Here is a 23,599-nt window from a genome sequence, read left to right as displayed (position 1 = left end):
CCAATGCAGAGCCAGCATGCAGGACTGGTGCAGAGCATGCTAGGTAAGGTAGCTATTTTCAAAAGTCCACTTTGCAAGGGGGAGCAGGGGGCATTCAAAGCAAGAAGGGGTGGCCTACTTCATGGAATTTAATTTTTTGTGTAGTCTTAGGTTTTCTATATCTGATGATGATGATGATGATGATGATGATGATGATGATGATGATGATGATGATAGCATCTGCCATAAGAGAATGTCCATTCTGCAGGAGCATGTCTGTCTTGTTCTTGCCTTAAATGTACTACCTAGAACTTCTGCTAGTGTCTACGGCGTAGGCAGCCTTAACCTTGTTCTCAGGCTTGGAGGAAGAGCTGCTAACTTCTCACCTCTGTGATCTTTGTGGGTGTTTTGCATGTAGACTTAGCACACTGGGCTTGGGGGAGTTGGTTTGGTTTTGTTACCGTGGACGGGTACCGGATCTCGTCAGATGCCGCCTCTGCCTGGGCTCAGGTGACTGAAGTTTGCTTCCTTATGAACGTGGTATGCTGTGCTGATACTTTCGTGCTGCCGGCATTCAGCCACCCTTGCTGGCTAAGAATAAACTTGATTGTTGTAGTGTGTAACCCCTGAGATATGCTGTGGGATTTGCTGCACTAGTATTTGAGAAAATTTGAGCCAATATTTATACAGGATGCTAGTGTTTTTTAAAATCTGTTCTTGCTTTGGCATTGGGCATCATCTGGCAAACTAGGCCAATCCAGAATGGATGGCCTAACTCTAAATGTTTGGTAGGATTCATCTAAGGCCATCTGGTCCTGGCATTTTTTGGGTTGGGAGATTTTAAGTGACTGGTCCAATCTCCTTGCTATTTATAGACCTACTCTAATTTTCTTACTTCATGGCTCATTCTTAGTAGGATGTGTTTCTAGGAATTTGTTCTTTTTGTCCAGGCTTACATTCTTCCAGGACTGTTGATAGAGATGGCATCTCAATTGTCCTGCTTGGGTTGTCCCTAAACACGGGACTCAAACATTTGCTTTCATAGAACTGATAGCAGCCCCTAAGTGATGCTGATCTGGGGCTTTCTCCGTGTATTTAGAACAGGTCTGAGGGCTGGAGACACAGCTCAGTGGCTAAGAGAATGTACTGCTCTTGCAAGGACTGTGGTGGTCAACTGCCTGCATCCCTCTCTGGCAGCTTACTCACAATAATGTGTGACTCTGGGGATCCCACGCCCTCCGCAAGCACATGCACACACATAATACATGGTTTTAAAAATAACACACACAAGACACAAGAGTATTTAATCGAAATATATTTGTCTAATATCTACAAAGTGTCAACAGTTGGTCTTAAGAAAGCAGACGAAAGGCACAAAGTATTACTACAGAGAAGCATTCATGCTACTGAATTTTATAAATATCATTGGGTGGCATGGTAAAAATAAATTAAGCACTGAACAAAAATCAAATTAGACATCCTTTTTCTCGATTTTGTTTGGTCTGTATTTGACCTGTGTGAGGCTGAAGACATCCTCAGCTGGGACAGTGGGGGCTCATGGGGCTCGTGGCTGTCCTAGTTACAGAGGCTTTCTGGCAGCTTGGGTCAAAATTAAGGAAAAAAAAAATAAGACTACTTGTTCTCTTTCCCCCAACTAGATATGAGGCAGTGGTGGTCCGTGTAGTGTACACATGCGTGTATTGACCTTCCAGAGCCCTTCCTCATGACCGTGTGATTTCTTTTCTGCTGTGAAGAACATAGGGTCTCATGCTCTGGGCATGAGAAGTGTCTGAGAGACTAGATAAAACCACCTGGTGGGCCTGGCCCCGATTCCTCAGGAGTCACTCCCTTCTAGAAGGCTCCATATCCGCCTCCAGTGGCTTCCTGTCACCTCGTGCAACTGGAAGGCCTGCTTGCTCTTTCTAGGATGTGGACAGACAGCCTTGGACTTGGATCAGAACAAGCATCACCAAAGGGGGGCCTCTCCCCCCTCTGCCAGAAATGAGCTCTCTTTCCAGACAGGGACGTCAACCAGCTGTGCCACTTCAGCCTGCATCGTGACAGGAGCTGGCGAGTGGGAAAGACCGTGGCAACATGAGAAATAAAGAACACCAACCCTCGTGAATAAAAAGGAGCTCAAGGTTACCCAGCTCAGCCTCGGCAGGTGCAAGGTGTGCCCACGTGCCTCAGCTGCTCTTGAATAAAATCCTCAGGCAGAATTTTGAGGTGCATGTCTCACAGTATGTAACCCCTCTCTCTGACTTGGATGCTAACAAGAGATTTCAGCAAATACCAACAGAATTTTGATTTTGTACCACTTTAATTCCTACAAAACCAGTCCTATTACGGGAAGTACTGCACCTCCTCTCATCAGTGTGTCTTCCAGAGGGGGTTGAAGTACACCCATCCATCACCCTGAAAGAGAAGGAAGGAGGTAGAGTTGAGAAGCGAGGACACCTCCCACCCAGCCTGCCTCTGCTATACGGAGCCCGCACAGCGCCAGCTGAGACCCAGTGCCAGCACTGCACAGCAGGCCTAGCGGATGGTCTTTCCTGCCCTTTCTGGAGCTTATCTGAGGATACATTTCTCCCTGCCTCACCGAGAGAAAAATATGCATTTGCTTTTAAAGGAAGTCCCAGAAGTGACCAACATAAAAGGGGTCTTGACAGCTTCTTCTACCTAGATGACTTGGCAAAAGAGAATTTCAGGACAGAGGAGCTAAAAGAGAGAGGTTGGCTGGATGAAGATTTGGAGTCACCGTGAGGGTGAAGGGAGGAGCACACAGACCGACGATGTGGAAGCCTGCCTGTGGCAGGTGTCCCTCACAGTGTATCCGAGGCCAGGTGCCACAGAAGGAATGTCACCATTCAGCCACCAGGCAAGGAAAAGGGGAAAAGGACATCTGTAATCAAGCGATAGCAGAAGGAAGTGCATAGATGGGAGCTAACAGACATGTGGCTTTTACCAAGCCCCAGAGATAGAACTTCAAGTAGTGTTTTTTTGTTGTTATTGTTTTGGTTTGGTTCGGTTTGGTTTTGCGTTTGGTTTTGCTTGGTTTGGTTTGGTTTGGTTTTGCGTTTGGTTGGGTTTGGTTTTGCTTTTTAATGAATAACTTTCCATATTCGTCAGGCAAGCTGTCTCACAGACAGGACCCTCCCCAGGGAAAGCTTCAAGGATTTCTGTCATCTGAGTGAAGTGCCCACATAGGATGGAGACCCTTTGAGGCCATTTCCCAAGTTCCTTCAAATCTGAACCGAACTCCGGCCTTCCAGCCACAGCCTCAGCTTTTACCTCCTGTCCATAAGTTCCCTCTCCCCCATCCATGTCACTAGGGTGCCCTTGCTAACCCCACAGCCAACAATCCATCCTCATAGGAGGAGCTAAGAGAGCAGGACACCTGGCCCACTGACCCAGATTGGCTATGGGCATTTGAATGTGTATAACCCCTTAGCATCGTACAGATAGGATCTTCATAAAAACTCAATCCTGGCTCCTCACTAAGCATCCACTGTTCTCTGGGTGGGAGATAAAACCTCTTGCCTCTTCCCACTACTCCTTAGCCCATTCCCACAAGCCACCAGGCTCACTACATAGCTGAGGGCGATCCTGCCTTCACCTCCCGAATGCTGAGAGTTCAAGCGTCCAATGGTGCCAGGGAAACAAAGTGAGCTGTACCCCAGGCCCCACCCCCAACTACTTCCTAAACAACACAGTGACACCTTGACACAATCTGGACTCAGGGAGGCAGGATGGGTTGGAGGCTGTCTAGATTAGGTAGGCCTGTGTCCATGCGGAATCCTCTGGGATTATGTTAATTCAAATGGGAAGAAATGGAAGCCAACACTGCTAAGTAATATAGCTCACCTTCTCTGTTCTTACATAAATTAAAGCTCTCTGCTCTTTACTCCAGATGTGACGAGCTGCCTCAAGGGCCTGCCACCTTTACTTGCGCACAGTGATGGACCATGACGGACTGTGACCCCAGGAATTGTGAGCCAAATAACCCTTTTGTTGATTTTGTCCGTGCGTGTTTTATCACAGCCACAAGAGACAAAACTAAAGTTGGCTTCAGATGGTCGCCCAGCCCCTTGCCTACTTCCCTGAGGGGACAGGGGTGGGGGCAGCACTTCAGGCAGAGGCCTCTACTGAGCGCTGCTTGCCATTGCCCCTTCCATGTGGCCCACAGGAGGTCATTCTGTGGCAGTACTCTATGGGGAGGCAGCAGGGGGACCAACCAGCTATGTGGAGAGTAGAGGCCCAGTCCCCTCCTTCTAGGCCTGGCTGGCTAGAAGGGTTTTTGAGGGGAGGAACACTGCAGGGGGTGTCAGCTACACATGTCTGCCCTCGAGATGGTATGAGATGCCAAGACCTTACTGGGGAAACAGGCACCTAAAGTCCAACCCCCATCCTGAGCCAGAGCCACACTCTGTCTGTCCTGTGTGGCCCTGTCTGTCCCACTGTCTCAACAATAAAAGTTGAGGTGACCTTAATCAGCATGAGCCTGGTAGCAGGCCAGGTTTACCTCCGGGATGAAATACTTGGGTCGCCACGGTGTGCGAAGGGTCTCCCGTTTCCTCTCCTCCACCCTCTGCCTCTCCTCCAGGCGCCGCTTCTGCTCTGTGGCTGCATCAATGTCCCCAAGCCTCAGGTAGTGGGTGACTTCCTGCCAGAGGTTCCTAGAAAAACAAACAGTAAAAGGAGCCATCGGACTAGGCCAGCTACAGCGTGAGCCTCACGCTGTCTTTGTGATTGTTCCCTGAATCAGGGCCTTACAGTGTAAGATGGATGGTTCCCCAGCTTGGTTTCCTGCCTCAGCCTCCTGAGTGTTAGGTTACAGGGAGGTGTGTGCCACCATGCCCAGCACTGTTTAAATACATACAGAAGAAGAAGAAGAAAACATAGCAACCCCTTGCTAACTCTGGCTCCTCGCAGGGTTCCAAGTACCCAGAGGCTGACCCAGGAGCAGCTGACCACCCTCCCGGGAATGCCCCTCAGAGGCAGTGGGGCCTGGTGCCAGATTACCTCCTTAACTATACCCTTTTCTCTTCCTGCAGCCAACAGGGTCCAACAGGGAGGGTGGGGAGAGTTTATGTCTCCACACACAGAAGTTATATTTGCTATTCACTGCTATAGCTGGGTTTCGAACCAGTACCCAGGAAGAGGGTACCAAGCCTGACAACCTAAGTTGGATCCCAAGAGTCTACACGGCGAAAGGAGAGCTATCCTCTGGTCTCCACGTGTGTGCTGTAGCACACACACATGCACATAAACATAAAGTGAATATAGAAAAAACCCTCTTTTGGTAAATTAGGTCTCAGTTGGACTTGTGGGCCACATTAGCTTAGACTGAAATATCAAAATAGCAAACTTCTATGATCAATCAGCTTGTGGACCTGTATAGCTGTCACATGACAGCATACAGTGGACATGCTAACTGAGTGGATAGTTCATAATTTACTTAACCATTTTCCAAATGCCAGGTATGTATATAAATGTCCCACATCGACCCCAGTAGAATCTGTGTGACTCTTGGCCGGAGCAAAATATTGAGCAGTGGTTCTCATGGCAATCTATCTGTTTTGTTTTCTCTTATTCCTTTTCTTATTTAGATGTTCCTTGTAGCCTATGCCAAGATCTTAAGCATGAATAATGGGTAAAAAAACAAACCATCCCTTGTGATGGGGTCACTAACATGACCTTATCTCTGGGGAAACCAACGTTTTACTTTACAAATCGTTTACAAAATTATATAATAGTATTATGACAGAAACTTTCCCAACAATAAATTTCACATGGCTACACGTGTGTTATTGGAGGAGGGCTTTGGTACACGGTAAAGAAAGCCTTAAATAAAAAGAATTAAAATAGTTTAAATTTACACATTGAATATTTATAAAAAAAATCAGGCATTAGATGTTAAACAATAATTGACCATAAAGATTTATTAGCCTGCTCTTGGAACTCTGCCACTAGCCTTAGATGATTGCCCCCCTGATTTTACCCTTTCAGAGTTGTAACGCTTGGGTGATTTCTATTAATCATGATGTCCCCTGTTCTGCTTGTGATTCACTGAATACATCTTTTCAGAGTTGTAATGTCTGCTTGATTTTTGTGCTTTACTGCGCCAAAGGATAACGATGGTATTTGTGATTGCTTCACTGAACACGTCTTCTAAGAGTTGTGATATTTGTTCTTTTAATGTATAAAAACCCCTGCTTGAGAGCTACAAGATACACTCAGATTCAAACTGCCTCTGTGTTTGTTTTTGTTGGTCACCGCCGAATCCTTACCCACCTAGCTTCGAGGACCCTCATTCCAGGGACCCCCATACCCAACTGGGGTGGTCTGTGGCATAAATGGTTCCTCTTTCTTGAATTGTTTTCTCAAAAATAAACACGTTTGAATCTTTTCTGAACTTAATAATTCCCCATGCCAACAGATAGATTCCCCAGAAATGGAATACAGGATTAAAGTGAGTTCATGTGTTTAAATCTAGTGGTCCCTAAGCTGCACCTGCTTCTCCCAGAAGCACGGGATGTGTACAGTCGACTCCGCTGCCCGTGCCAGCACTCAGTATTTTAAAAATAGCTGTCAAGGAAAAGAAAAGTCTCCCTGTTTCCCTGCATAGTTCTTTGAATTACCAGCAACTCTCAGATTAATTTACAGTCAACCAATAATCCGGCAATGAACAAACTTTTTCAGAACAGGCAGCACACGTCTGGCAGATGGTGGATGGTCGCCCACTCTGTAGCTGCAGAACCACCCAAGTGATCACTACATGGGTCCATCCCTAATGGGCTAACGGAAGCGCACTCTCGTCCTTTGCTACTAGCTGTGCTGTTTAAGTTTCCCACAGATCCCTCAGCCAAAGCGGGGACAGGCATACCTGGACTCCATGGGCCCCTGCTTCTCTAGGGGTCTAAGCTTCTTAGGGTACACAGGCAGGGTGGTCGTGTCGATGACTTTGGTCTCCCCGTTGCTGTAGGTGAACTCCAAGGTGCCGTTCCACTCCCCGTGCGCTTTGCAGACGATGGTATTGGTTGGGTTGTGTTTCACTTCAGCTGTGACCCTGAATTAATGAGAAGGTCAAATGAATCAAAAGGGGGACCCAGGTCCCTTTTCAAAGGGCAGTTTAGGGAGAAGGGGCTGGTTTGCAGTCTGGCCCAAAGACTGGGTCTTAAAAGAAGTTATATAACATTCTTGATTAGAACAAGAAAAGATAGTGTGTGGGGGGGCAGGGAGGGCTCATGCCTGTAACCCCGAACACTTAGGAAACAGAGGCAGGGGAATCTAGGCAAGAACGAGGCTAGCCAGGGCTAAGCAGATAAGACTTTGAACCAAAAAAAGAGAACAGAAAAGAAGTAGGAAAGGAAAGAAGAGAGGAGAGCAAAACCCTGAGGTAAAACCAATTCAGGTCTGAAGACAGATCAACAGTAAGAGCCATCAGCCTGCCTCGCTGCTCCAAGAGACAAGCACGGTGGTTCTATAAGATGCCTCTGTCATGGGCATGACCCAACAGTACAATATATCCTCCCCTCTCCAAACCAGCATCTCCAAGTGCTACATTTTTACCATGGAAAAAGTGTTGGAAGAGCTTTTCCGTCCTTAAATAAGGCCTTTGGTTCTATGCCAACCATCATGGTACAAAAGCCCATGTGATCCCAGCATGTGGGGCAGAGGCAGGAGGATTACAAATTTAAGGCCTGCCTAGGCTATATGGCAACTTGTCTCAACAACAAAAGCTACAGCAAACAATCCAACCCCCAGGAGGTCAGTTCTGGGTGGGGATGAAGCGTGGGCTGCTCACAGTCCGTCCAGTCCACGTATCTATCCACCCAGTACCCACACACTCCCAGATGAAGGCTGAGCCAAACCTGACTTCACAGCACTGCCTGCTAACGGGGCAGTACCTGCGGACTCAGCAATACCTGGTGACCACCCTCAAGCTCTTTTTTAAAGCCCCTGCGGAAGACTGGTGAGATGGCTTACCAGGATAGGTGTTGGCCATGCCAACCTGGCAACCTGAACGAGGTCTCTAGAATCCATGTAAAGGCAGAAGGAGAGAGCCAACCCCACAGAGCTGTCCTCTGACCTCCACACATACACCATGGCACATCCCCACACTCATGCATGTATATACACAGTGAGGGTAATGAAGACCTCTGCAAACTGCCCTCCTTGGATGTTTGGGGGACTCGGGGCTCTCTGTCTGAGTGGGAGGAAATGCCCCTGGAGCCATGTTCTCTGCGCCCAGTGGTCCAGCTTGTGCTGAGTTTCCAGTTGGCCTTTTCTATTTTTATTGTATTGGGGAAGAGGCATAGGTGTCTATGGAGTCTAGGTGTCTATGGAGATCTGAGGCAGGTGGCTTGAAGCTGGAGTTACAGGGGGTGGTGAGCCATCTAGTGTGGGTGCTGGGAACTGACCTCTGACCTTCTGCAAGAACAGTACATATTCTTAACCTCTGAGCCATCTCGCTACCCCAAGTTTCCAGTTGGAAGCCACCTCCCTTGACCTGAGAGCCATTCAGGCTCCTCTTGGCATGCCTGGCAGTGCTGAGTTAGGGGGCCATGCCAGCAATGCTGTGCACTGGGCCCTCCACAGGGAACACTCAGCCTCAGGGCTTCTGATGATCCCTCTATTGTCTTTCAGCTGCCAGTATGACAACTGAATACTGGGGAGAAAGACTCCCACTCCACATAACTCCAGTACACTGCTCTGTGTGTGTGTGTGTGTGTGTGTGTGTGTGTGTGTGTGTGTGTGTGTGTCCCCATCCCAAGCTAACACCAGCACGTTGCTAGAAACAGCTAGGGATTTGAAATCCACACAATGGCAGGCTTGCCCCAATCATGGCTACAGAAAAAGGCTGCCCTTCCTCCAATGGTGACCTCTCCCTTAGTTCAAGACCTGGTTTTCCCCAGCTTCTAAAGACAGTGGCATAGCCTGTGGCTTACGCACCTAAGACTCCAGGAGCTGAGAAATGGGGGCTGCCACGATGCCTGTGCTTACAGAGGGCTGCACTAGAAAGTGGAGGGCTAAAAGGCCATTTACCCTCTGGGAGTTTCCTGTGTTACCATAGACACCCCCTAAATGATGTGTGAAGAGACCCCAAAGCCTCCCCTATGAAATGAAGGAGAGAGGCGTTTCTTCAAACAAGACTGTTCGCTCTGTCTTGATGGTTGTCTCATTTTTTTTTATTTTTATATTTTTTATTATTATTATATATTTTTTTTTTGGACAGAGAGTGCTGGGGAACTGAACTCAGGTTTTTGTACATGTCAGTTCAACACTATGCAACCTCCAGCCCTCGACATTTTGGAGACAGGGTCTTACTATGTTACCCAAGCTAGCCTGGAGTGGGCTGGGTAGGCCTGGGCTGGTCTGGGATTTGAGTGTCTGCCTCCAGAGGGCTGGGCTTATAGTTAAGTGGTATTATGCCTGGCTAGGACCCCATCTATTTGGTTTGTTTGGGTTTTTAAAATTATTGTTGTTCTTGTTTTGTTTAGTTTGAGACAAGATCGCATGTATTCCAAGCCTCACTAAGTATCCAAGGATGACCTTGAACTTCTGCTTCTCTTTTCTTGCTTCCAAACTGTTGGGATTATAGGTGTGCCTACTGCACCTAGTTTCTTCCCAAAGGGTGAGGGGACTCCGACACAAAAGAAAAACACAGCCAGAGTGCTGGCCACTTCCTACCTGTGGACTTTCCCGCCATAGAAGGGCTTCGTGTGGAATGTCACGGTGGCAGAGTACCCAGTCTTGGCACAGCTGATGTTGACCTTCCCTCCAAGCTCCACCCATGGCACGGTGAGGATGGAGCGGGCATAGGCACTGGGCAATGTGAAGACATACTCTTCCCCGTGGTCCAGAAGTCGAAGCACACCTCCAGGAGAGAGGGAGAGTCAGGCAGAGCATGAAGGGTGGGCACACTCAGGCAGGAGATCCAGGACGGCCTGCAACACATGCATGCCATGCCTCTCACCTCAACAGAGCTCTCTGTCCACCGCCCTGGGTGCTGGTGTCTGCACCATGTGAAGTTCTGAGAAAGACCATGAGCAAGGTGGACCTGATGTCACCTGCGTGGACATTAATCACTGAGCAAAGATACCACAGTGACTACGATCAAGGCAGTAGGGGGATGGTGGACAGTGCCCAGGACAAATTAATGTAGAAAAGGGGCGTGCCACAAGGAAGAAGCATTTGAGCTGCATAAGCAGTTCCCTGTGGTGACAAGAACGACTGAGGAGAGGAAAGGACCTTTGTTAGGGAAGAGGTTGCATGCAGAGGTATGGAAGATGAGCAGATCAACAAGGAAGGGAAAGGCTTTAGTCTTGCTCCAGGGAAGCTAGTGTACAAGAGGACCCCCGTGAACAAGCACCTCGCCCTGCATGTCTCTCCCTGCTCCCCTTCAGTATTGATACAAGGGCACTCACTGTCAAGGTACCAGGAGCCTACATGGGTGACAGCTCCATTCTTTAACTGAATATACATGACTAGAAGTTGTTTGTGATGTTCTCTCCCAAGGCTCCTGGTTCTCCAAACAACAAGAGTAAAGACTGGTGCCAAGACTCTCCAAGAAGACCGGGTGCTCATTGGTCACCAGCCTCCTGAGAGCTCCTTGCATGGTGCCCCTCAAGCGTCACAACCTCCCAGGACAGTAAGGATCATGGTTTGTTTCACTGTAAGCAGGGGACAACTGATGCTGCAGACAGAGCCTAAGTGGCACTGCCAGTCTCTATCTCTCCTGAAATAGACAAAGACCTAGAGATGGAAGGAAGTCAGGGGGAGGGGGAAGAGAGTCTGCACATGCACAGGGAGTGTGGTAGATGGGACACAGAGGTCTGGGTACCATGAGGAAAGAGGGTCTGAGGCCTCATCATCCCAGCCACACACTCAGTAGGGGAACTAGACGCCATACTCACATCATCCATAGGGGAATGGGAAGATCTACACTCACGTCATCTATAGGGCAATTAAATGCTACACACAGATCATCAATAGAAGAATAAGATGCTGCACTCAAATCATCAATAGGAGAAGATGCTACACTCAATTCATCCATGGGGTAATGGGAAGATCTACACTCACATCACCTATAGGGGACTTAGATCATCCCTCAGATCATCAATAGGAGAAGATGCTACACTCACATCATCCTTAGGGGAATAGGATGCTACAATCAATCACATCATCAATAAAAGAATGAGACCCCACCCTCACTCCATCCTGGCCTTGCAAAAGGGTCTAGCCTGAACATCTGTCTCACTGAACATCTGTCTCAAAGCTTACCTTTGTACAAGGCTTCCACAAACTGGGCAGCTTGAGAAGACAAAAGGCAAGAGCTGGGGTAGAAGGCTGCAAAGAGAAGTCACAGGGTGTGCTGGTCCACACCTGTCACCCTGAGGCTGAGGCAGAAGGACTGGAAACTCAAGGCCTCTCTGAGACACAGTGAAACCAGGGTCTACTCTGTCTCAAAGGAAAAGGAAAAAGGCCACCAGGATGTCCCTGTCACCCCTCAGTTCTACTTCTAAGTTCCTTGATTCCCCAAGCACTGGCCATATCCCTAGAGAGGGTTATGTGCCACTTCTGGCAGGGATGAGGCCCTGGGACTCCGGAAGCAGTTTCGGTCACTTCTAGGCCCCCATACACACGGTGGGTGTTGATGGCTATGTGCTAGTTAGGGGAGTCAGTTCTCGTCGTAGACTTGGCCTGATGGGTCACTTGGGAAGCGAGTGGTGACCAGGCTGGCCTGGGGGGGTGTGCCTATGTTTTAACTGGATTCGCTGAGGTGGGCAGGGTCATCTGGACCATGACGGTGCCATGCCACTGGCCGAGCTTCCAGACTGAATGAAAAGAAAGTAAGGTAATAGCCATGAGTCTACTGCTCCCTTCTGGTGGCAACACAGTGTGTGTGTGTGTGACCATCTGTGACATTGTAAGGACTCGAAGGTACCGGGCCAGGCACCATTCTGCCCTTGCTTAGATACCCCCTCACACGGTTCTGAACCTGTGACATTCAGAACTTTCTGGAAGTGTCTTGGATTCTCATTTTCCATCCAGAACAGAAGGTTGTACGCTGAAGAAGTCCTCAGTCCGGAAGATCAGGCAGGCGGCCCTCCACACACACATGGCTTCCTCAACACTCAGCCCACAAATACCACTGGCTGTATTAACTCTCCAGATCCTGCCTGAAGGGATGTGCATGGGTCTTCACTCAGAAAACCACAGACAAGGGCTCTGCAGGTCACCTGTGACCTCCAGGCCCGGACACCAGTAGTCATAGCTTATCTTCTTACAGATGATCACCTTGGCCTTCAATAGCTGCCTCCCCCTCCCACCCCCATTCTTCTGTGGCAGCCTCTCTGCCTCTGCTACCCCTCCATACCTCTCCCTGTGGGAGGTTAGCAGGGGTCAGGGCTCATACAGCACACCCCTGGGCCTCTACATGACATAATTTTACCTGGGCCAGGGATTCCCCGGGGCGGAGTGTAAGCTCTCCACAGGAGCACCACACTTGAGCAGCAGGGACCCTACATTCTGCCTCCGTTCCCTCTCCACTAGGTTTGGAGCTATGCATCCTTTGAGTTGCTCACAGCAAAAACCTCGATGAGGGCCAGCAAGGTAGCTCAGCAAAAGTACCTACAGGTAACGGGAGAGTCAGGAGTTCAATCTGTGGGTCCTACATGCTTGGAAGGCTAACTCCTGACTTTCATATGTTCACTGTACCTTGCACATTTGCATACATGTTTTGTGTGTGTGTGTGTGTCTGCGTGTGATATAATTTTTTTTTAAAAAAAAATCATGGCATTGGTAAAGAACCAGATGTGGTGGCCAAAGCTTATGAAATTCAGGGCCAGCCTGGACTACGCAATGAGGATGAGGGGAGTCAATACAATAGAAAATCCTTTCTCAGCAAACACCCCTCCCCGCTAAAAATTATAAACAGAAAGAAAACTCGCCTCAGTTACCCTCTCTCTCACAGTGATGGACACACCCCCTCAGCCTTTCCCATCGCAGAACACACTGGACTGTTACAGGTTAGACCTTCATGGTCCCCTAAAGTCTCACAACTGATGGCCTGAGTTCAATCCCCCAGATCCACATGGAGGACAGAGAGAACTGATTCCTGACAGGCTGTCTTCTGCCCTGCACATGCATTATACACGTACACATAATTAATTACGTGTAATTATAAAAGTTTTAAAAAGTTAAATAGCAATAAACCACGCTGATGGCCTGCCTATACATGAAATGGCCTATTCCTTTCCCTACAATTTCTTTTTCTTTTTCAAGACAAGAGTTTCTCTGTGTAGTCCTGGCTGTCCTAGAATTCACTTTGTAGACCAGGCTAGCCTCCCGAGTGCTGGGACTAAAGGTGTGTACTACCATTCACAGCTAACCTACTCCTTTTCAAGACTCTCACAACACTGTGAACATGATAAACCTCTTGTGGAGGTTTAAAAGGGAATGGCCCCTGGAGGCTCATTTATTTGAATGCTTGGTCCCTAGTTGTTGGACTGCTTAGGAAGGATCAGGAGGTGTGGCCTTGGAGGAGGAAGTGTGTCTCTGGGGGTTGGGCTCCAAGGTATCAAATGCCCAGTCTAGTTCTGTCTTTGACTTTCAAATCAGGTGTGAGCTCCCAGCTACTGCTCCATCACCATGCCTGCCTCCCTGCCTGCCCGCCTGCCCACCCACCTGCCTGCCCGCCGTCCTGCTGCCATGCTCCCACCATGATCATGGCCTCACCCTCTGAAATTATAAGTAAGCCCCCAATTAAATGCTTCTTTTTATAAGTTGCCTTGGTCATCATGTCTCTTCACAGTAATAGAACAGTGGCTAAGACACCTAACTAAGGGTACCCCAGGTGCTGCCCACCGCCTCATTTACCAGAAAGAGAAAAAGGGGGATGTTTTAGTAACCTTTCATGATGTAACTAGGGAAGTCAATCACTCACACACACACACACACACACACACACACAGAGAGAGAGAGAGAGAGAGAGAGAGAGAGAGAGAGAGAGAGAGAGAGAGAGAGCTGTTGCTAAGTTGTTTGAGGTCATCTTCCCAAGAGCTGATGCCCATGTGTGGGAGTGGCACCTCTTTTTCTATTTTCTTCCTCTCCCACACTTAAGTCAATGTTTTAAATGTCTTACTAAACTCCAGTCCTGTTTAATACTGGCTGGACCTGAATTTTTTTTTTCTTCAAAGCAGCCAAGAATCCTGGTTTCACTGGAGTAGAGGTCTATGAAAGTGCTTCTCAGGTGGCTGCTGGGGCTCCTTGGGCGCACAGCTCTGGCCCACACCTTACTCTCCATGCCCATCTCAGGGAGACCTACTCCCGAGCAGCCTGCCCTGCCCCTCCCGGGCCACTCCCTGTCTTTCTCTTTATGACACTTAGTTCTCAACACAAAACTCAGCTGGCGCCCCTCTTGTTTGTTCCCCAGACACAGAATTGTAGCCCAGCCACAGAGGCTGTGAGGGGTCTTCCTCACTTAGTCAAGTGTCCGTCGGTCCTAGGACAGTGCCTGTGCTCAGCCAGCAAGCTCTCCCAACAGTGGAGCCGCTGAGATGGCTCAGCAGGTAAAGGTGCTTGCCGCCATAGCTGAAGACCTGAGTTCGATTCCCCAGAATCCCCATGGTGGAAAGAGAGAACCACCTCCTGCAAGTTGTCCCGCTCCCTCTCCCTTCATCTTCCCGCCATATATTGTTTCTTCCTCTCTATATATAGATATATAGAATACATATACATATAGAATATAGATATGTGTATATGTGTGTCTTCACATATCTATATTCTATATGTATATGTGTGTCTTCACATATGTATACATACACACATATATAAATGATTTTTAAAAACATAAATGCTCACAATAAAAATATCCTTCAACAACGGGTCTGAGGAGGACTCTCGAGAAGCTGAAAGGCTGAAAGTAAAATTCTGTGGGTATCTTTTGTTTGTTTGTTTACTTTTGTTTTCTAGAATGGGAGTCGTAGCATCTCAAATAGATCTGTGACTAAAAGGGAGTTAAATAGACATGATGAGACACCTCGACTTAACAGGGCATGAGGGTTTCTCCACACAATGAGCAGTGTTCTTCCCAAGATAAGAGTGTGCGGTCATCCACCAGCGAATGATCGACCTGTTCTCGCTATAGCGGTCCCTGCACGGAGCCAAAGACTTGCCTTGAGGGATTCCTATGAGCATCTTTCAGCAGGCAACTCTGTGATCTTCCTGGTCTGGGAGCCAGAACACATTTACAGCCACATACTCATGTGTGACCACACATGTAGGGACAGCCCTAACATCCACAGACCATCGGAAGGAGGAAGATTCTAGAAGGCAGAGTGTGCAAACCACACTGTGTGCGATGATACAGGAGAGCAAGAACCTGTGACCCATCCCTTCCACCCATCACTTGGGACCACTGGGAAATCAGCCACCCTGGTCGGTCATTCACCCCTCTTTCCCACACACCCCTCATTAGCAAATAAAATCCACCTACAAAAGCAACCATTGCTCATCTCAATACAAAGGGCAGTGGGTAAGACTCTAATTCACTAAGTTGGCTTACCTTCCCCTATCATAGAGACCCCCACGGACATGCCCATGAACTTGCTTTTGGTCCATACATGAGTGTTGACACACAGTCTCTTCTCCTTGCACTCACAGTAGAAGCAGGTGATGGGCGGATGATGGGATACCTGCTCAGCCACAAACCTGAGCTTATAGCTTTTAGAAGGGTCATCGGCCATCGGATGCTCGTGAACACTAATGGGAGGGTGGGGGGAAGTCCACTTCGACTTGACTCTGTCCTTAGGAACCTCCCAGGAGCAGTGAAAGGTCTCGCCGATGATGGGGTTGTAGGGCTTCTTGGCCAGGGTGCCTTTGCGGCCCTCGTGGAAGGCCGTAAGATAATACTCCACGAAGCTAATGACTCTCTCCTCTGGCGTCGCCCCGGCAGTGATGGCCAGCAGCAGGTCAGGGTGCGCCATAAAGTCTGCGTACATCTCCAGCAAGGACCGCTTCTCCAGAATGAACGTGGGGAGCACCACCTGCACCAGGGACACAAGGCAACAGGGCTTGTGAGAGCTGGTGGGCGGGGCTGCAGCCAGGACTTGTGAGAGCTGGTGGGCGGGGCTGCAGCTCAGGCTTGTGAGCTGGCGGGAGGAGGGGCTGTATTCACTGCACAGTAAGATTCAGAGGCCCGCCTTTAATCCCAGCACTCTGGAGGCCAAGGCAGGCGGATTTCTGAGTTCGAGGCCAGCCTGGTCTACAGAGTGAGTTCCAGGACAGCCAGAGCTAACACAGAGAAACCCTGTCTCGAAAAAACAAAAAGATTCAGAGGCCCAAGCCAGGCGTGACACCCTTGATAGAAACTCCAGCATCAGTGACTAGCCATAAGGTCATTTGCTAGCAAATGCCACAGAGGCACCCTGGGGGCGAGGAAGGAATGCGGTGCATTCATGGAGCCTTGGGAAACCAGGAAAGGGTTAGGTGACAGCTTTGTCGATATCAACCCAGCTTTGTGCACAGAGCTGTTCTGGGTGACTTTCTTTGCTTACTTGAGTCATTACAAGAGCGCGGGCTCTCTCATTCTCTCTCCTCACCTCGCCCCGCACCTCCCCACCCCTTGAGAGTTCATTCTCTGCTAACACACATTCCCTCATTCCAGCCCTGTCGTCCTGAGGAAGGCTATTTTAAAATTATTACATGTTAATTATTTATTCATTAGGGCACATTATTCATATGGGCACTTGCTATGGTGCACATGTGGTGGCCAAAGAGCAGCTTGCAGGAATTGACTCTCTCCTTCCGCCATGTGGGACCTGGGAGGTTGGCTTGCCTCACGAACCTCTACTCATTAAGCCACCTTTTGTTGTTGTTGTTGTTGTTGTTGTTGTTGTTTTGTTTTTAGCCCAGAAAGGCTTTTCTTATTCCTCCTGCCCACCCCAGCTATAGGAGCGATCAGTGCTTCCCCAGAAAGAGCCGCTGTGTCCTGTTGGTCCCAGAGGCCAGGCAGAGAGTGTCTCACCATTACCAAGAGTATTTAAGTGGGGGTGGTATTAGAGAGGTATTGAGCAGTCAACACAATCCAGGCAGGGGCCAGAGATGGAACAGAGGCACCCTGGGGGAGAGGAAGGAAATGTTGTGGGTGCATGGAGCCTTGGAAAACCAGGACATGACAAGAAGGGAGACTGAAGTCACAGCACCATCTGTTTTTTTTGGTTTTTTGTTTTTGTTTTTTTTGGTTTTTCGAGACAGGGTTTCTCTGTATAGCTCTGGCTGTCCTGGAACTCACTCTGTACGCCAGGCTGGCCTCGAACTCAGAAATCCACCTGCCTCTGCCTCCTGAGTGCTGGGATTAAAGGCATGTGCCACCATGCCCGACTTCACAGCACCATCTGAAAGGAGATGGCTGGGGTAATCCCTGATCTGTGACCCACCGTGACCGACTGAGGGAGGTGCATGAATGAACACACAAAGGGAACCCAGTGGTCACTCTAGGCCTGCACAACCCCACGTCCCTATAACCCACTGACCAGGTCATCTAACGCAAACAGAGGTCATCTGAGCTGGGGATGCGGACAACTAGGACGTATCACTCTCACCTCGCACTGCCCTAGGGTCCCCACAAAATGACTCCAGCGAGTCAGGCCTCAGGGCCCACCCACTCAACTGCAAAACAGTGCCTTCTCTAGTCTGGACTAGCACGAGGGAGGGAGGAGAGAAACAAGGAAGGAAAGGGCCCCTTGGCATGGAGTCTGGCTGAAGCCTCCTGGTGGCTGAGGATTAAGACTCCAGGAACCCAGTTCCCACTAGCTGCTGAGCAGGCTGTCAGCATAGAGGCAGGAAGCCAGGCTAAGGGCCCCCGCACTACAGCCTCCCTCCTGGGATCCTCCTGAACACGATTATGATTACTAACTTTTTTGACAGTGAGGGGGTCAGAACTTCCTGCATCCCCGGGAATCTACAACTCTTACCTTGTTATTTACAGTCCTGCCTGCTTTGCCTCAACCCTCCCCCTGTCCCCCTGCCCCCCCCCCGACTCATTAAATTCCTTTGGAAACTCTTTGGGGAAAAAAAAAATCACCAACTTTGGTCAGCAGGTTAAGGCAGCAGGAGCCTGTCTCCCAGAGTTCAGTCCCTGAGTCCTACAGGAGCTGACTCCCAAACGATGTTCTTTGGTTTTACAAATGCCCACAAAGTAGATAAACAAAATAATATTTTCATCACAAAGCCCTGAGTTATAAGGGAAACGATGGGTGACTCTGAGAGCCCCCACCCACTATCTCAGTCACCCTTAACTCTCCAAGAGCCTCTGGTTCTTTTAAACCCTAGTGCTCAAGATCTATTACATTAAAAGCTTGCCATGAACTCCCAGTCTGCTCCATGACGGCTCATCACAGACTTCCTTTCTGTGGCACCCAATTTGAGGCCCCTTAGGAGATTGCTGCCCACACCAGCTTGGAGCCACGCCCTCTCTCTGCCAAGCCTTGCTTGGTTCCTTCCCACATGGACTCAAGGGGTTTCATAGCTGGCAAGCCACCAAGGTTCTACAGTAACTGACCCTGAATATCACTCAGGCTTACAGTTCTGTAACTATAGCCCCATGCCAGGTTTCCCTTAAAGAAAAGAAGAGATTGGCTTTAGGTTTAATTATGTGTCTTCATGTGTGCACACGTGAGTGCAGGTGTCTGTGGAAGCCAGCAGAGGGCATCGGATCCCCTGGAATAGGCATTAGAAGGGGCTGTGAGCCACTAGGAAGGGGGGGGGGACTGAATTTGCAAGGTCAGCCCCTGCTAACAGCTGAGCCATCCACCCAGCCCTGCACACTGGACTTTCTAAAAAAAAAATCCTTGCAAGTGATTTGCATACAAAAGAAAAAACTTCCAGAAGAGAAAAACCAGGCAGATGTGTCTTCAAAGCATTGTGGATTCACAGGAAAACAGAGGAAGCTAACCCCACTGGGGAGGCACACTTTAGCAGACAGCTCTTAATATTATATATCTGTCATTAAAAGCCATGTAAAAAGCAGCAGCAAGATACAAAATCAAACACAGAACACAATTCAAGTAAATCCATTTAAAGCCTCAGGATGTTAACTTGTCTCTAGATGCTAACGGGCTGATTTGCATTTTTTGTATCTACCTGCTTTCCTTGGTCAAAGGCAGGAAGAAGAAAATAGTTACCAGATGACAACTAAGCAAATCAAGGCAGATTTCCTAACAGTGTTTCAGCTGCAATTTGACTGAAGTGAGAATCCAGCTGTCCCAGGATGTCTCTGGCCAGGCAGGCATTCTACATTCTGCCTTGGGACAGCCCCTTCTTCACGTTCTGTGTGTCTGCAGAGCTCTGTGTGGCCAGGCTGTGTCACTTTCCCGTTGGACAAGCAAGTAAGACCACTCAAGCAAATGCCCCAACGCTCCTTTCTTCCCCCTCCCCTGAACCACTTGGGGGCTCTGAAATGATTAATCTTCACTGTCAATCTGAATGAATTCAGGAATCATTCAGGAGACACACCTCTAGATACAGTCTTGTATACCAGATACTCTTTGAGGAAGTTTCTAAGAACACTCAGCAGAAGAGGAGAGATCCGCCCTGTGTGCTACGTGGCACCCTGTGCCATAGGCTCAGGTCTGAGATTTATCCACAGTGAGAACTGGAGGGGAGAGGCAGCACTCATCTATCTCCCTCGGCTTCCTGACTAATGTGGCCAGCTGCCTCGCCCTGCCTTCCCCACCTTGATACACTGTTCCCCTTTTAAACCGTGAGCCCAGATTTCCTCTGTTCTTTCTTGTCAGGTGTGTGTCACAGCAACAAGGGGGCAGCACAACTGGGCATTCCAGCTGTAGGTTTTAGCAGCTGGAACCCTCATGGAGCCGAGCTGAGGAGAAAGGGAAGCAGCCATGAGTGACACGGAGAGCCACAGGAACGCTCACTCGTTCTTTCTCCTTTCAACATCATCAGGGACCCCGGCCCAGGGAGCGGTGCCACCTCAGTGAGCCCAGGCTAAGTCACCCCTCGCAGACATGCTCAGAGGCTGGTTTCCAAGGTCTGTCATGCTGACCGTTATTAACCATCATACTTGGATACTAGGGTTCACAGTCATCACCAGGCCCAACCAAGCAGGTCTGCCTCCCCATTCAGATGTCTCCTCCGTGGCTCTCCTCTCTCACCTTTTGCTGGAGTACCGCTAGGACTTGAGAAGGTCACCACCGGACTGGCTCCAAAACCTGTCAGGAACATTCCCGCCAGGGTGGCCAGCTTTTCCCTCCAACCGATCTCTGGTCCAGTCTCATTTCCTTCCCTCACTCAGCCTCCTTGAGGCAGGTGGGGGTGGGGGCTCGTCTTTCTTTTCTGTGCAGTGCCTTTCTAAACATGTCACTTCATCAAGTGCTTCTTGGGGGATGGACGCCAGAGATATGGAGCCAAGAAGTGCATGAGGCCTAATTGGGCTGTCTCCCTCGGACAGGATGAGTGACGGCCCGGCTGGCCGTTTAGATGGATGGCGTTCAAGCGGTCTGGCTGTGAATTTATTGAACCATCAATAAGGACTGCCTTTCCTCCCATTAGCATAATTAAGACAATGAACTACTTTGGGGGAAGTTAAAAATAAATAAATAAAAGAGAGATTCAGAGGGCAATTAATTACGCCAATCGAGGAGTAGCAGCTCTTTAGTTTGGGCCCTTAGAAATCTGACATAGATCATCACATAGCCACGAGGGCAGAGGACAGCTAGAAAGAGTGACATTCCCCTCCCTCCTTCGGGAAGCACACCAGACTCCTGTGAAAGATGCTAGGAACAGGTATGATTTTTCCCTCAAAGACCCATCAGTCCACCACCTCAGGGGCCAACCACGTGACGCTCTGTTTTCAGGTTGAAGAAAATGCCCAGTGTGACCCCAAGAAGTAAAGGGGCCTGGGGCTACCAGGGTTCATCCAGGATTCAGAATCCAGAGAACTTTGCAAAATAATGGGCAAGTGCTCTCTCTCCTCACCTCCCCCTTTCATTTTCTGTATGTATATTTTGCATGCACGTACAGGTGCACATATGTATATGAGTGATGTGCACATACGTACATATACATGTGGAAGCCAGGGGACAACTTTGGGGACCATTCCTTCAGCACCATCCACCTTGCTTTCTGAGCCAGGATCCTCTCACTAGAAATGACCAATTAAGCTAGGTTGCCTAGCTTGCAACCCTGGGGGTCCTACCTCTGCCTCCCTAGCATGGGGAATATACAAACATACACACATGTATGTATGTATGTATGTATGTATGTATGCATGCATGCATGTATGTATGCATATATGCATGCATGTATGTATGCATGTATGTATGCATATGTATTTATTTATATATCACATAAATATATATGTGCATATGTGTGTGTGTGTATGTGTCTGTGTGTCTATATGTGTGTGTGCCATGTCTCCAGTCTCCCCCTGTTTCTTTACTTACCCAACAGAGCTCATTAGAGTTCCTTAAGGAAATTCCTTCCCCCATTTTATGGTGCCTGGACTATTATAAAAACCATTCAACACAATATTTTGTTAGATGGAAAGAGTTTGAAATTAATTTTTCATTCTCCTTCCAAGTAACCAATTGGGTATTAGCTAAAGGCAATGTCTGCAGTTTCAGGATTAGGCTAGGCCTCTGGAAATGCAATCACAAGCTAATCAAATAATAATGCGAACTTCACAGCTCCAGACAAGAGCCCTACACAGAGCCTCCTGGATGCCCAGCCGACTGTCAGATAGTTCCCACCAGGCTTCTGTGCCCTTCCACATTGGATCTGAGCAATTTAAACTTCTCAGTTGCTCCTATCATCCATGATTCCAGCCCTGAAATTTTGCAAGCCATTTTAAAAGTGTGACCCACAATGAGAACATTTTACACTGTGACCCGGTGCAATATAACTGGCATCAAAGTGTGTTAGCATACTCTGATATTTTCTGTCACAGTCCACGCCTTAAGAACGACCGTCTGACATACTAAATTGGTTTTATAACCCACTGGTAGGTTTAGACCCGCAATTTGGAAACACTAGGATTTTAGATGGCACTCGGGGACCTTGTCACCTACACGCCCTCGGCATTAACTGGAGCATCATCTCAGAGTCTTATGTAATCACCAAAGATAGGCAACTATTTAAAAAGCCAAGCATCTTCAACAGATTTATTCAGCAAGAAGCTGAAATTACAGTAGGAACATGGTGCTGAGCAAACCTTATTCAACAGCAGAGAGGCAGGGCTCAGCCGTGCGCTGCAGGAAGAGGAAGAAATGAGGAACTTGGGGGTGCTTAGTGTGGGTCCTGTTTAACATAGCAGTCACCCAGGATGTCAGACACCTACCCTGGAACCCTGAAAACATTTCAAGGCAACTTTCTGATCTGGAGAGGTAGCTTGCCTAGCATACACAAAGCCCTGGGTTCGAGCCCCATTAACTGCGTCGGCCAGGACTGGTGACAGACTCACTCCTGTCATCCCCACACTTGGGACTTAGAGGTGGGAGGGTCAGAAATCCAGAGTTACCCCTGGCTACACAGTGAGTCCAAGGCCAGCCTGGGATACACGAGACCCCGTTTCTAAAAATAACAAAATGGAGCCAGATGTGCTAGTGCACGCCTGTAACCTCAGCCCCTGGGAGGTCAAGATAATAGGTTCTGGAGTTCAAGGTGTTGCTCAGCTAATCAGCAGGTTCAAGGTCAGCCAGCTACAGGGAGGCCCAGTCTCAATAAATAAAACCCTGCGGTTTAAAAAAGAAGGCTTACGTTCAGAGTGTCCTGGCTGATCGTCACAGTGTGATCCTGCCCTGTGTAAGTTACCCTGTTTCTCTGCTCACTGTTATTCAGTCTTCATATCAGAGACCAGAACCACACTGGGCAGGCCTTTTACAAAGGATGAGACATAACCAGTGTCCTGTGTGGTCCGGCTAGGTCTCTGCATGCCACCTCCCATCCCCACTGCCCCCTCCCTACTGGCACTATGGTCCTTACATGAACCAAACCGTAGAGTCCTGACTCTCCATCACCTCTCAGTGCACTCCAGGCAACATTCAGTTCCCTTGGGGACCTCCCTTCCCGCTTCCCTCCAGAATGAGCTGAGGTGAGGGGTGAGGTGCCTGCCCCTCAGTAGGACATGAGCAGCTGGACACTGGGCTTCCTGTCTGCACTCAGGAAGAACTCTCTTCGCCCACCTATGGCTCTGGAGTCACTAACAAAGCCATCCACCCCTGTCAGACTTGCTGTGAAGGTTAGTGGCAGCCTCCAGGAGGCTTCAAGGCTGGGTAGACACTTTTTCCTTCTGGGTTTCTCTCCCTGGCTGTGATGCCACAATGACCTCTGACTTCTGCAGGTTACTCTGATCTCTAGGATGCTGGCCTGGAGAGCAAGCAGCAGGCACACGGTAGCTCTGGGAAGCCAAACGAGGCTCTCCATTCTGAATGAAAAGCCCTCTAAAATGGCCTACCTGGCTGGATGTGGTGGTGGACACCCATAGCCAGAGCCATGGGACCCAAGACAGGAGTATGGCTTATGCCCAGGATGTGAAACCGGATTAGTCCTATCTCAAGAAAAACAAAGAAGACAGACAGACAGAAAAAAAAAAAAAAAA

At 48.9% G+C, this 23,599-nt stretch overlaps 1 protein-coding gene across 2 annotated transcripts in view; it reads right to left on the bottom strand.

Annotated features, from left to right (window-relative positions):
• Positions 1-813: 813 nt before the first annotated feature.
• Osbpl10 (oxysterol binding protein like 10) overlaps positions 814-23,599 on the bottom strand; it is a 244,858-nt gene continuing 222,072 nt past the window's right edge. Inside the window, exons 7-11 of one of the 2 annotated variants that reach the window (XM_021207053.2) lie at positions 15,551-16,031; positions 9,673-9,859; positions 6,866-7,048; positions 4,502-4,655; positions 814-2,394 (exon numbers count right to left, since the gene is read on the bottom strand). In XM_021207053.2, the coding sequence (XP_021062712.1) occupies positions 2,350-2,394; positions 4,502-4,655; positions 6,866-7,048; positions 9,673-9,859; positions 15,551-16,031 (1,050 nt within the window). In that variant the 3' untranslated portion in view covers positions 814-2,349. The remainder of the gene's footprint in view (positions 2,395-4,501; positions 4,656-6,865; positions 7,049-9,672; positions 9,860-15,550; positions 16,032-23,599) is intronic. The other variant, XM_021207052.1, reaches the window with a different exon arrangement.

Source organism: Mus pahari, chromosome 10 (genome assembly GCF_900095145.1).
Source record: "Mus pahari chromosome 10, PAHARI_EIJ_v1.1, whole genome shotgun sequence".
NCBI classification, from domain to species: domain Eukaryota; kingdom Metazoa; phylum Chordata; class Mammalia; order Rodentia; family Muridae; genus Mus; species Mus pahari.
The sequence above is the reverse complement of the archived record's forward strand: the minus strand, read 5'-3'. Positions and strand labels throughout refer to the sequence as shown.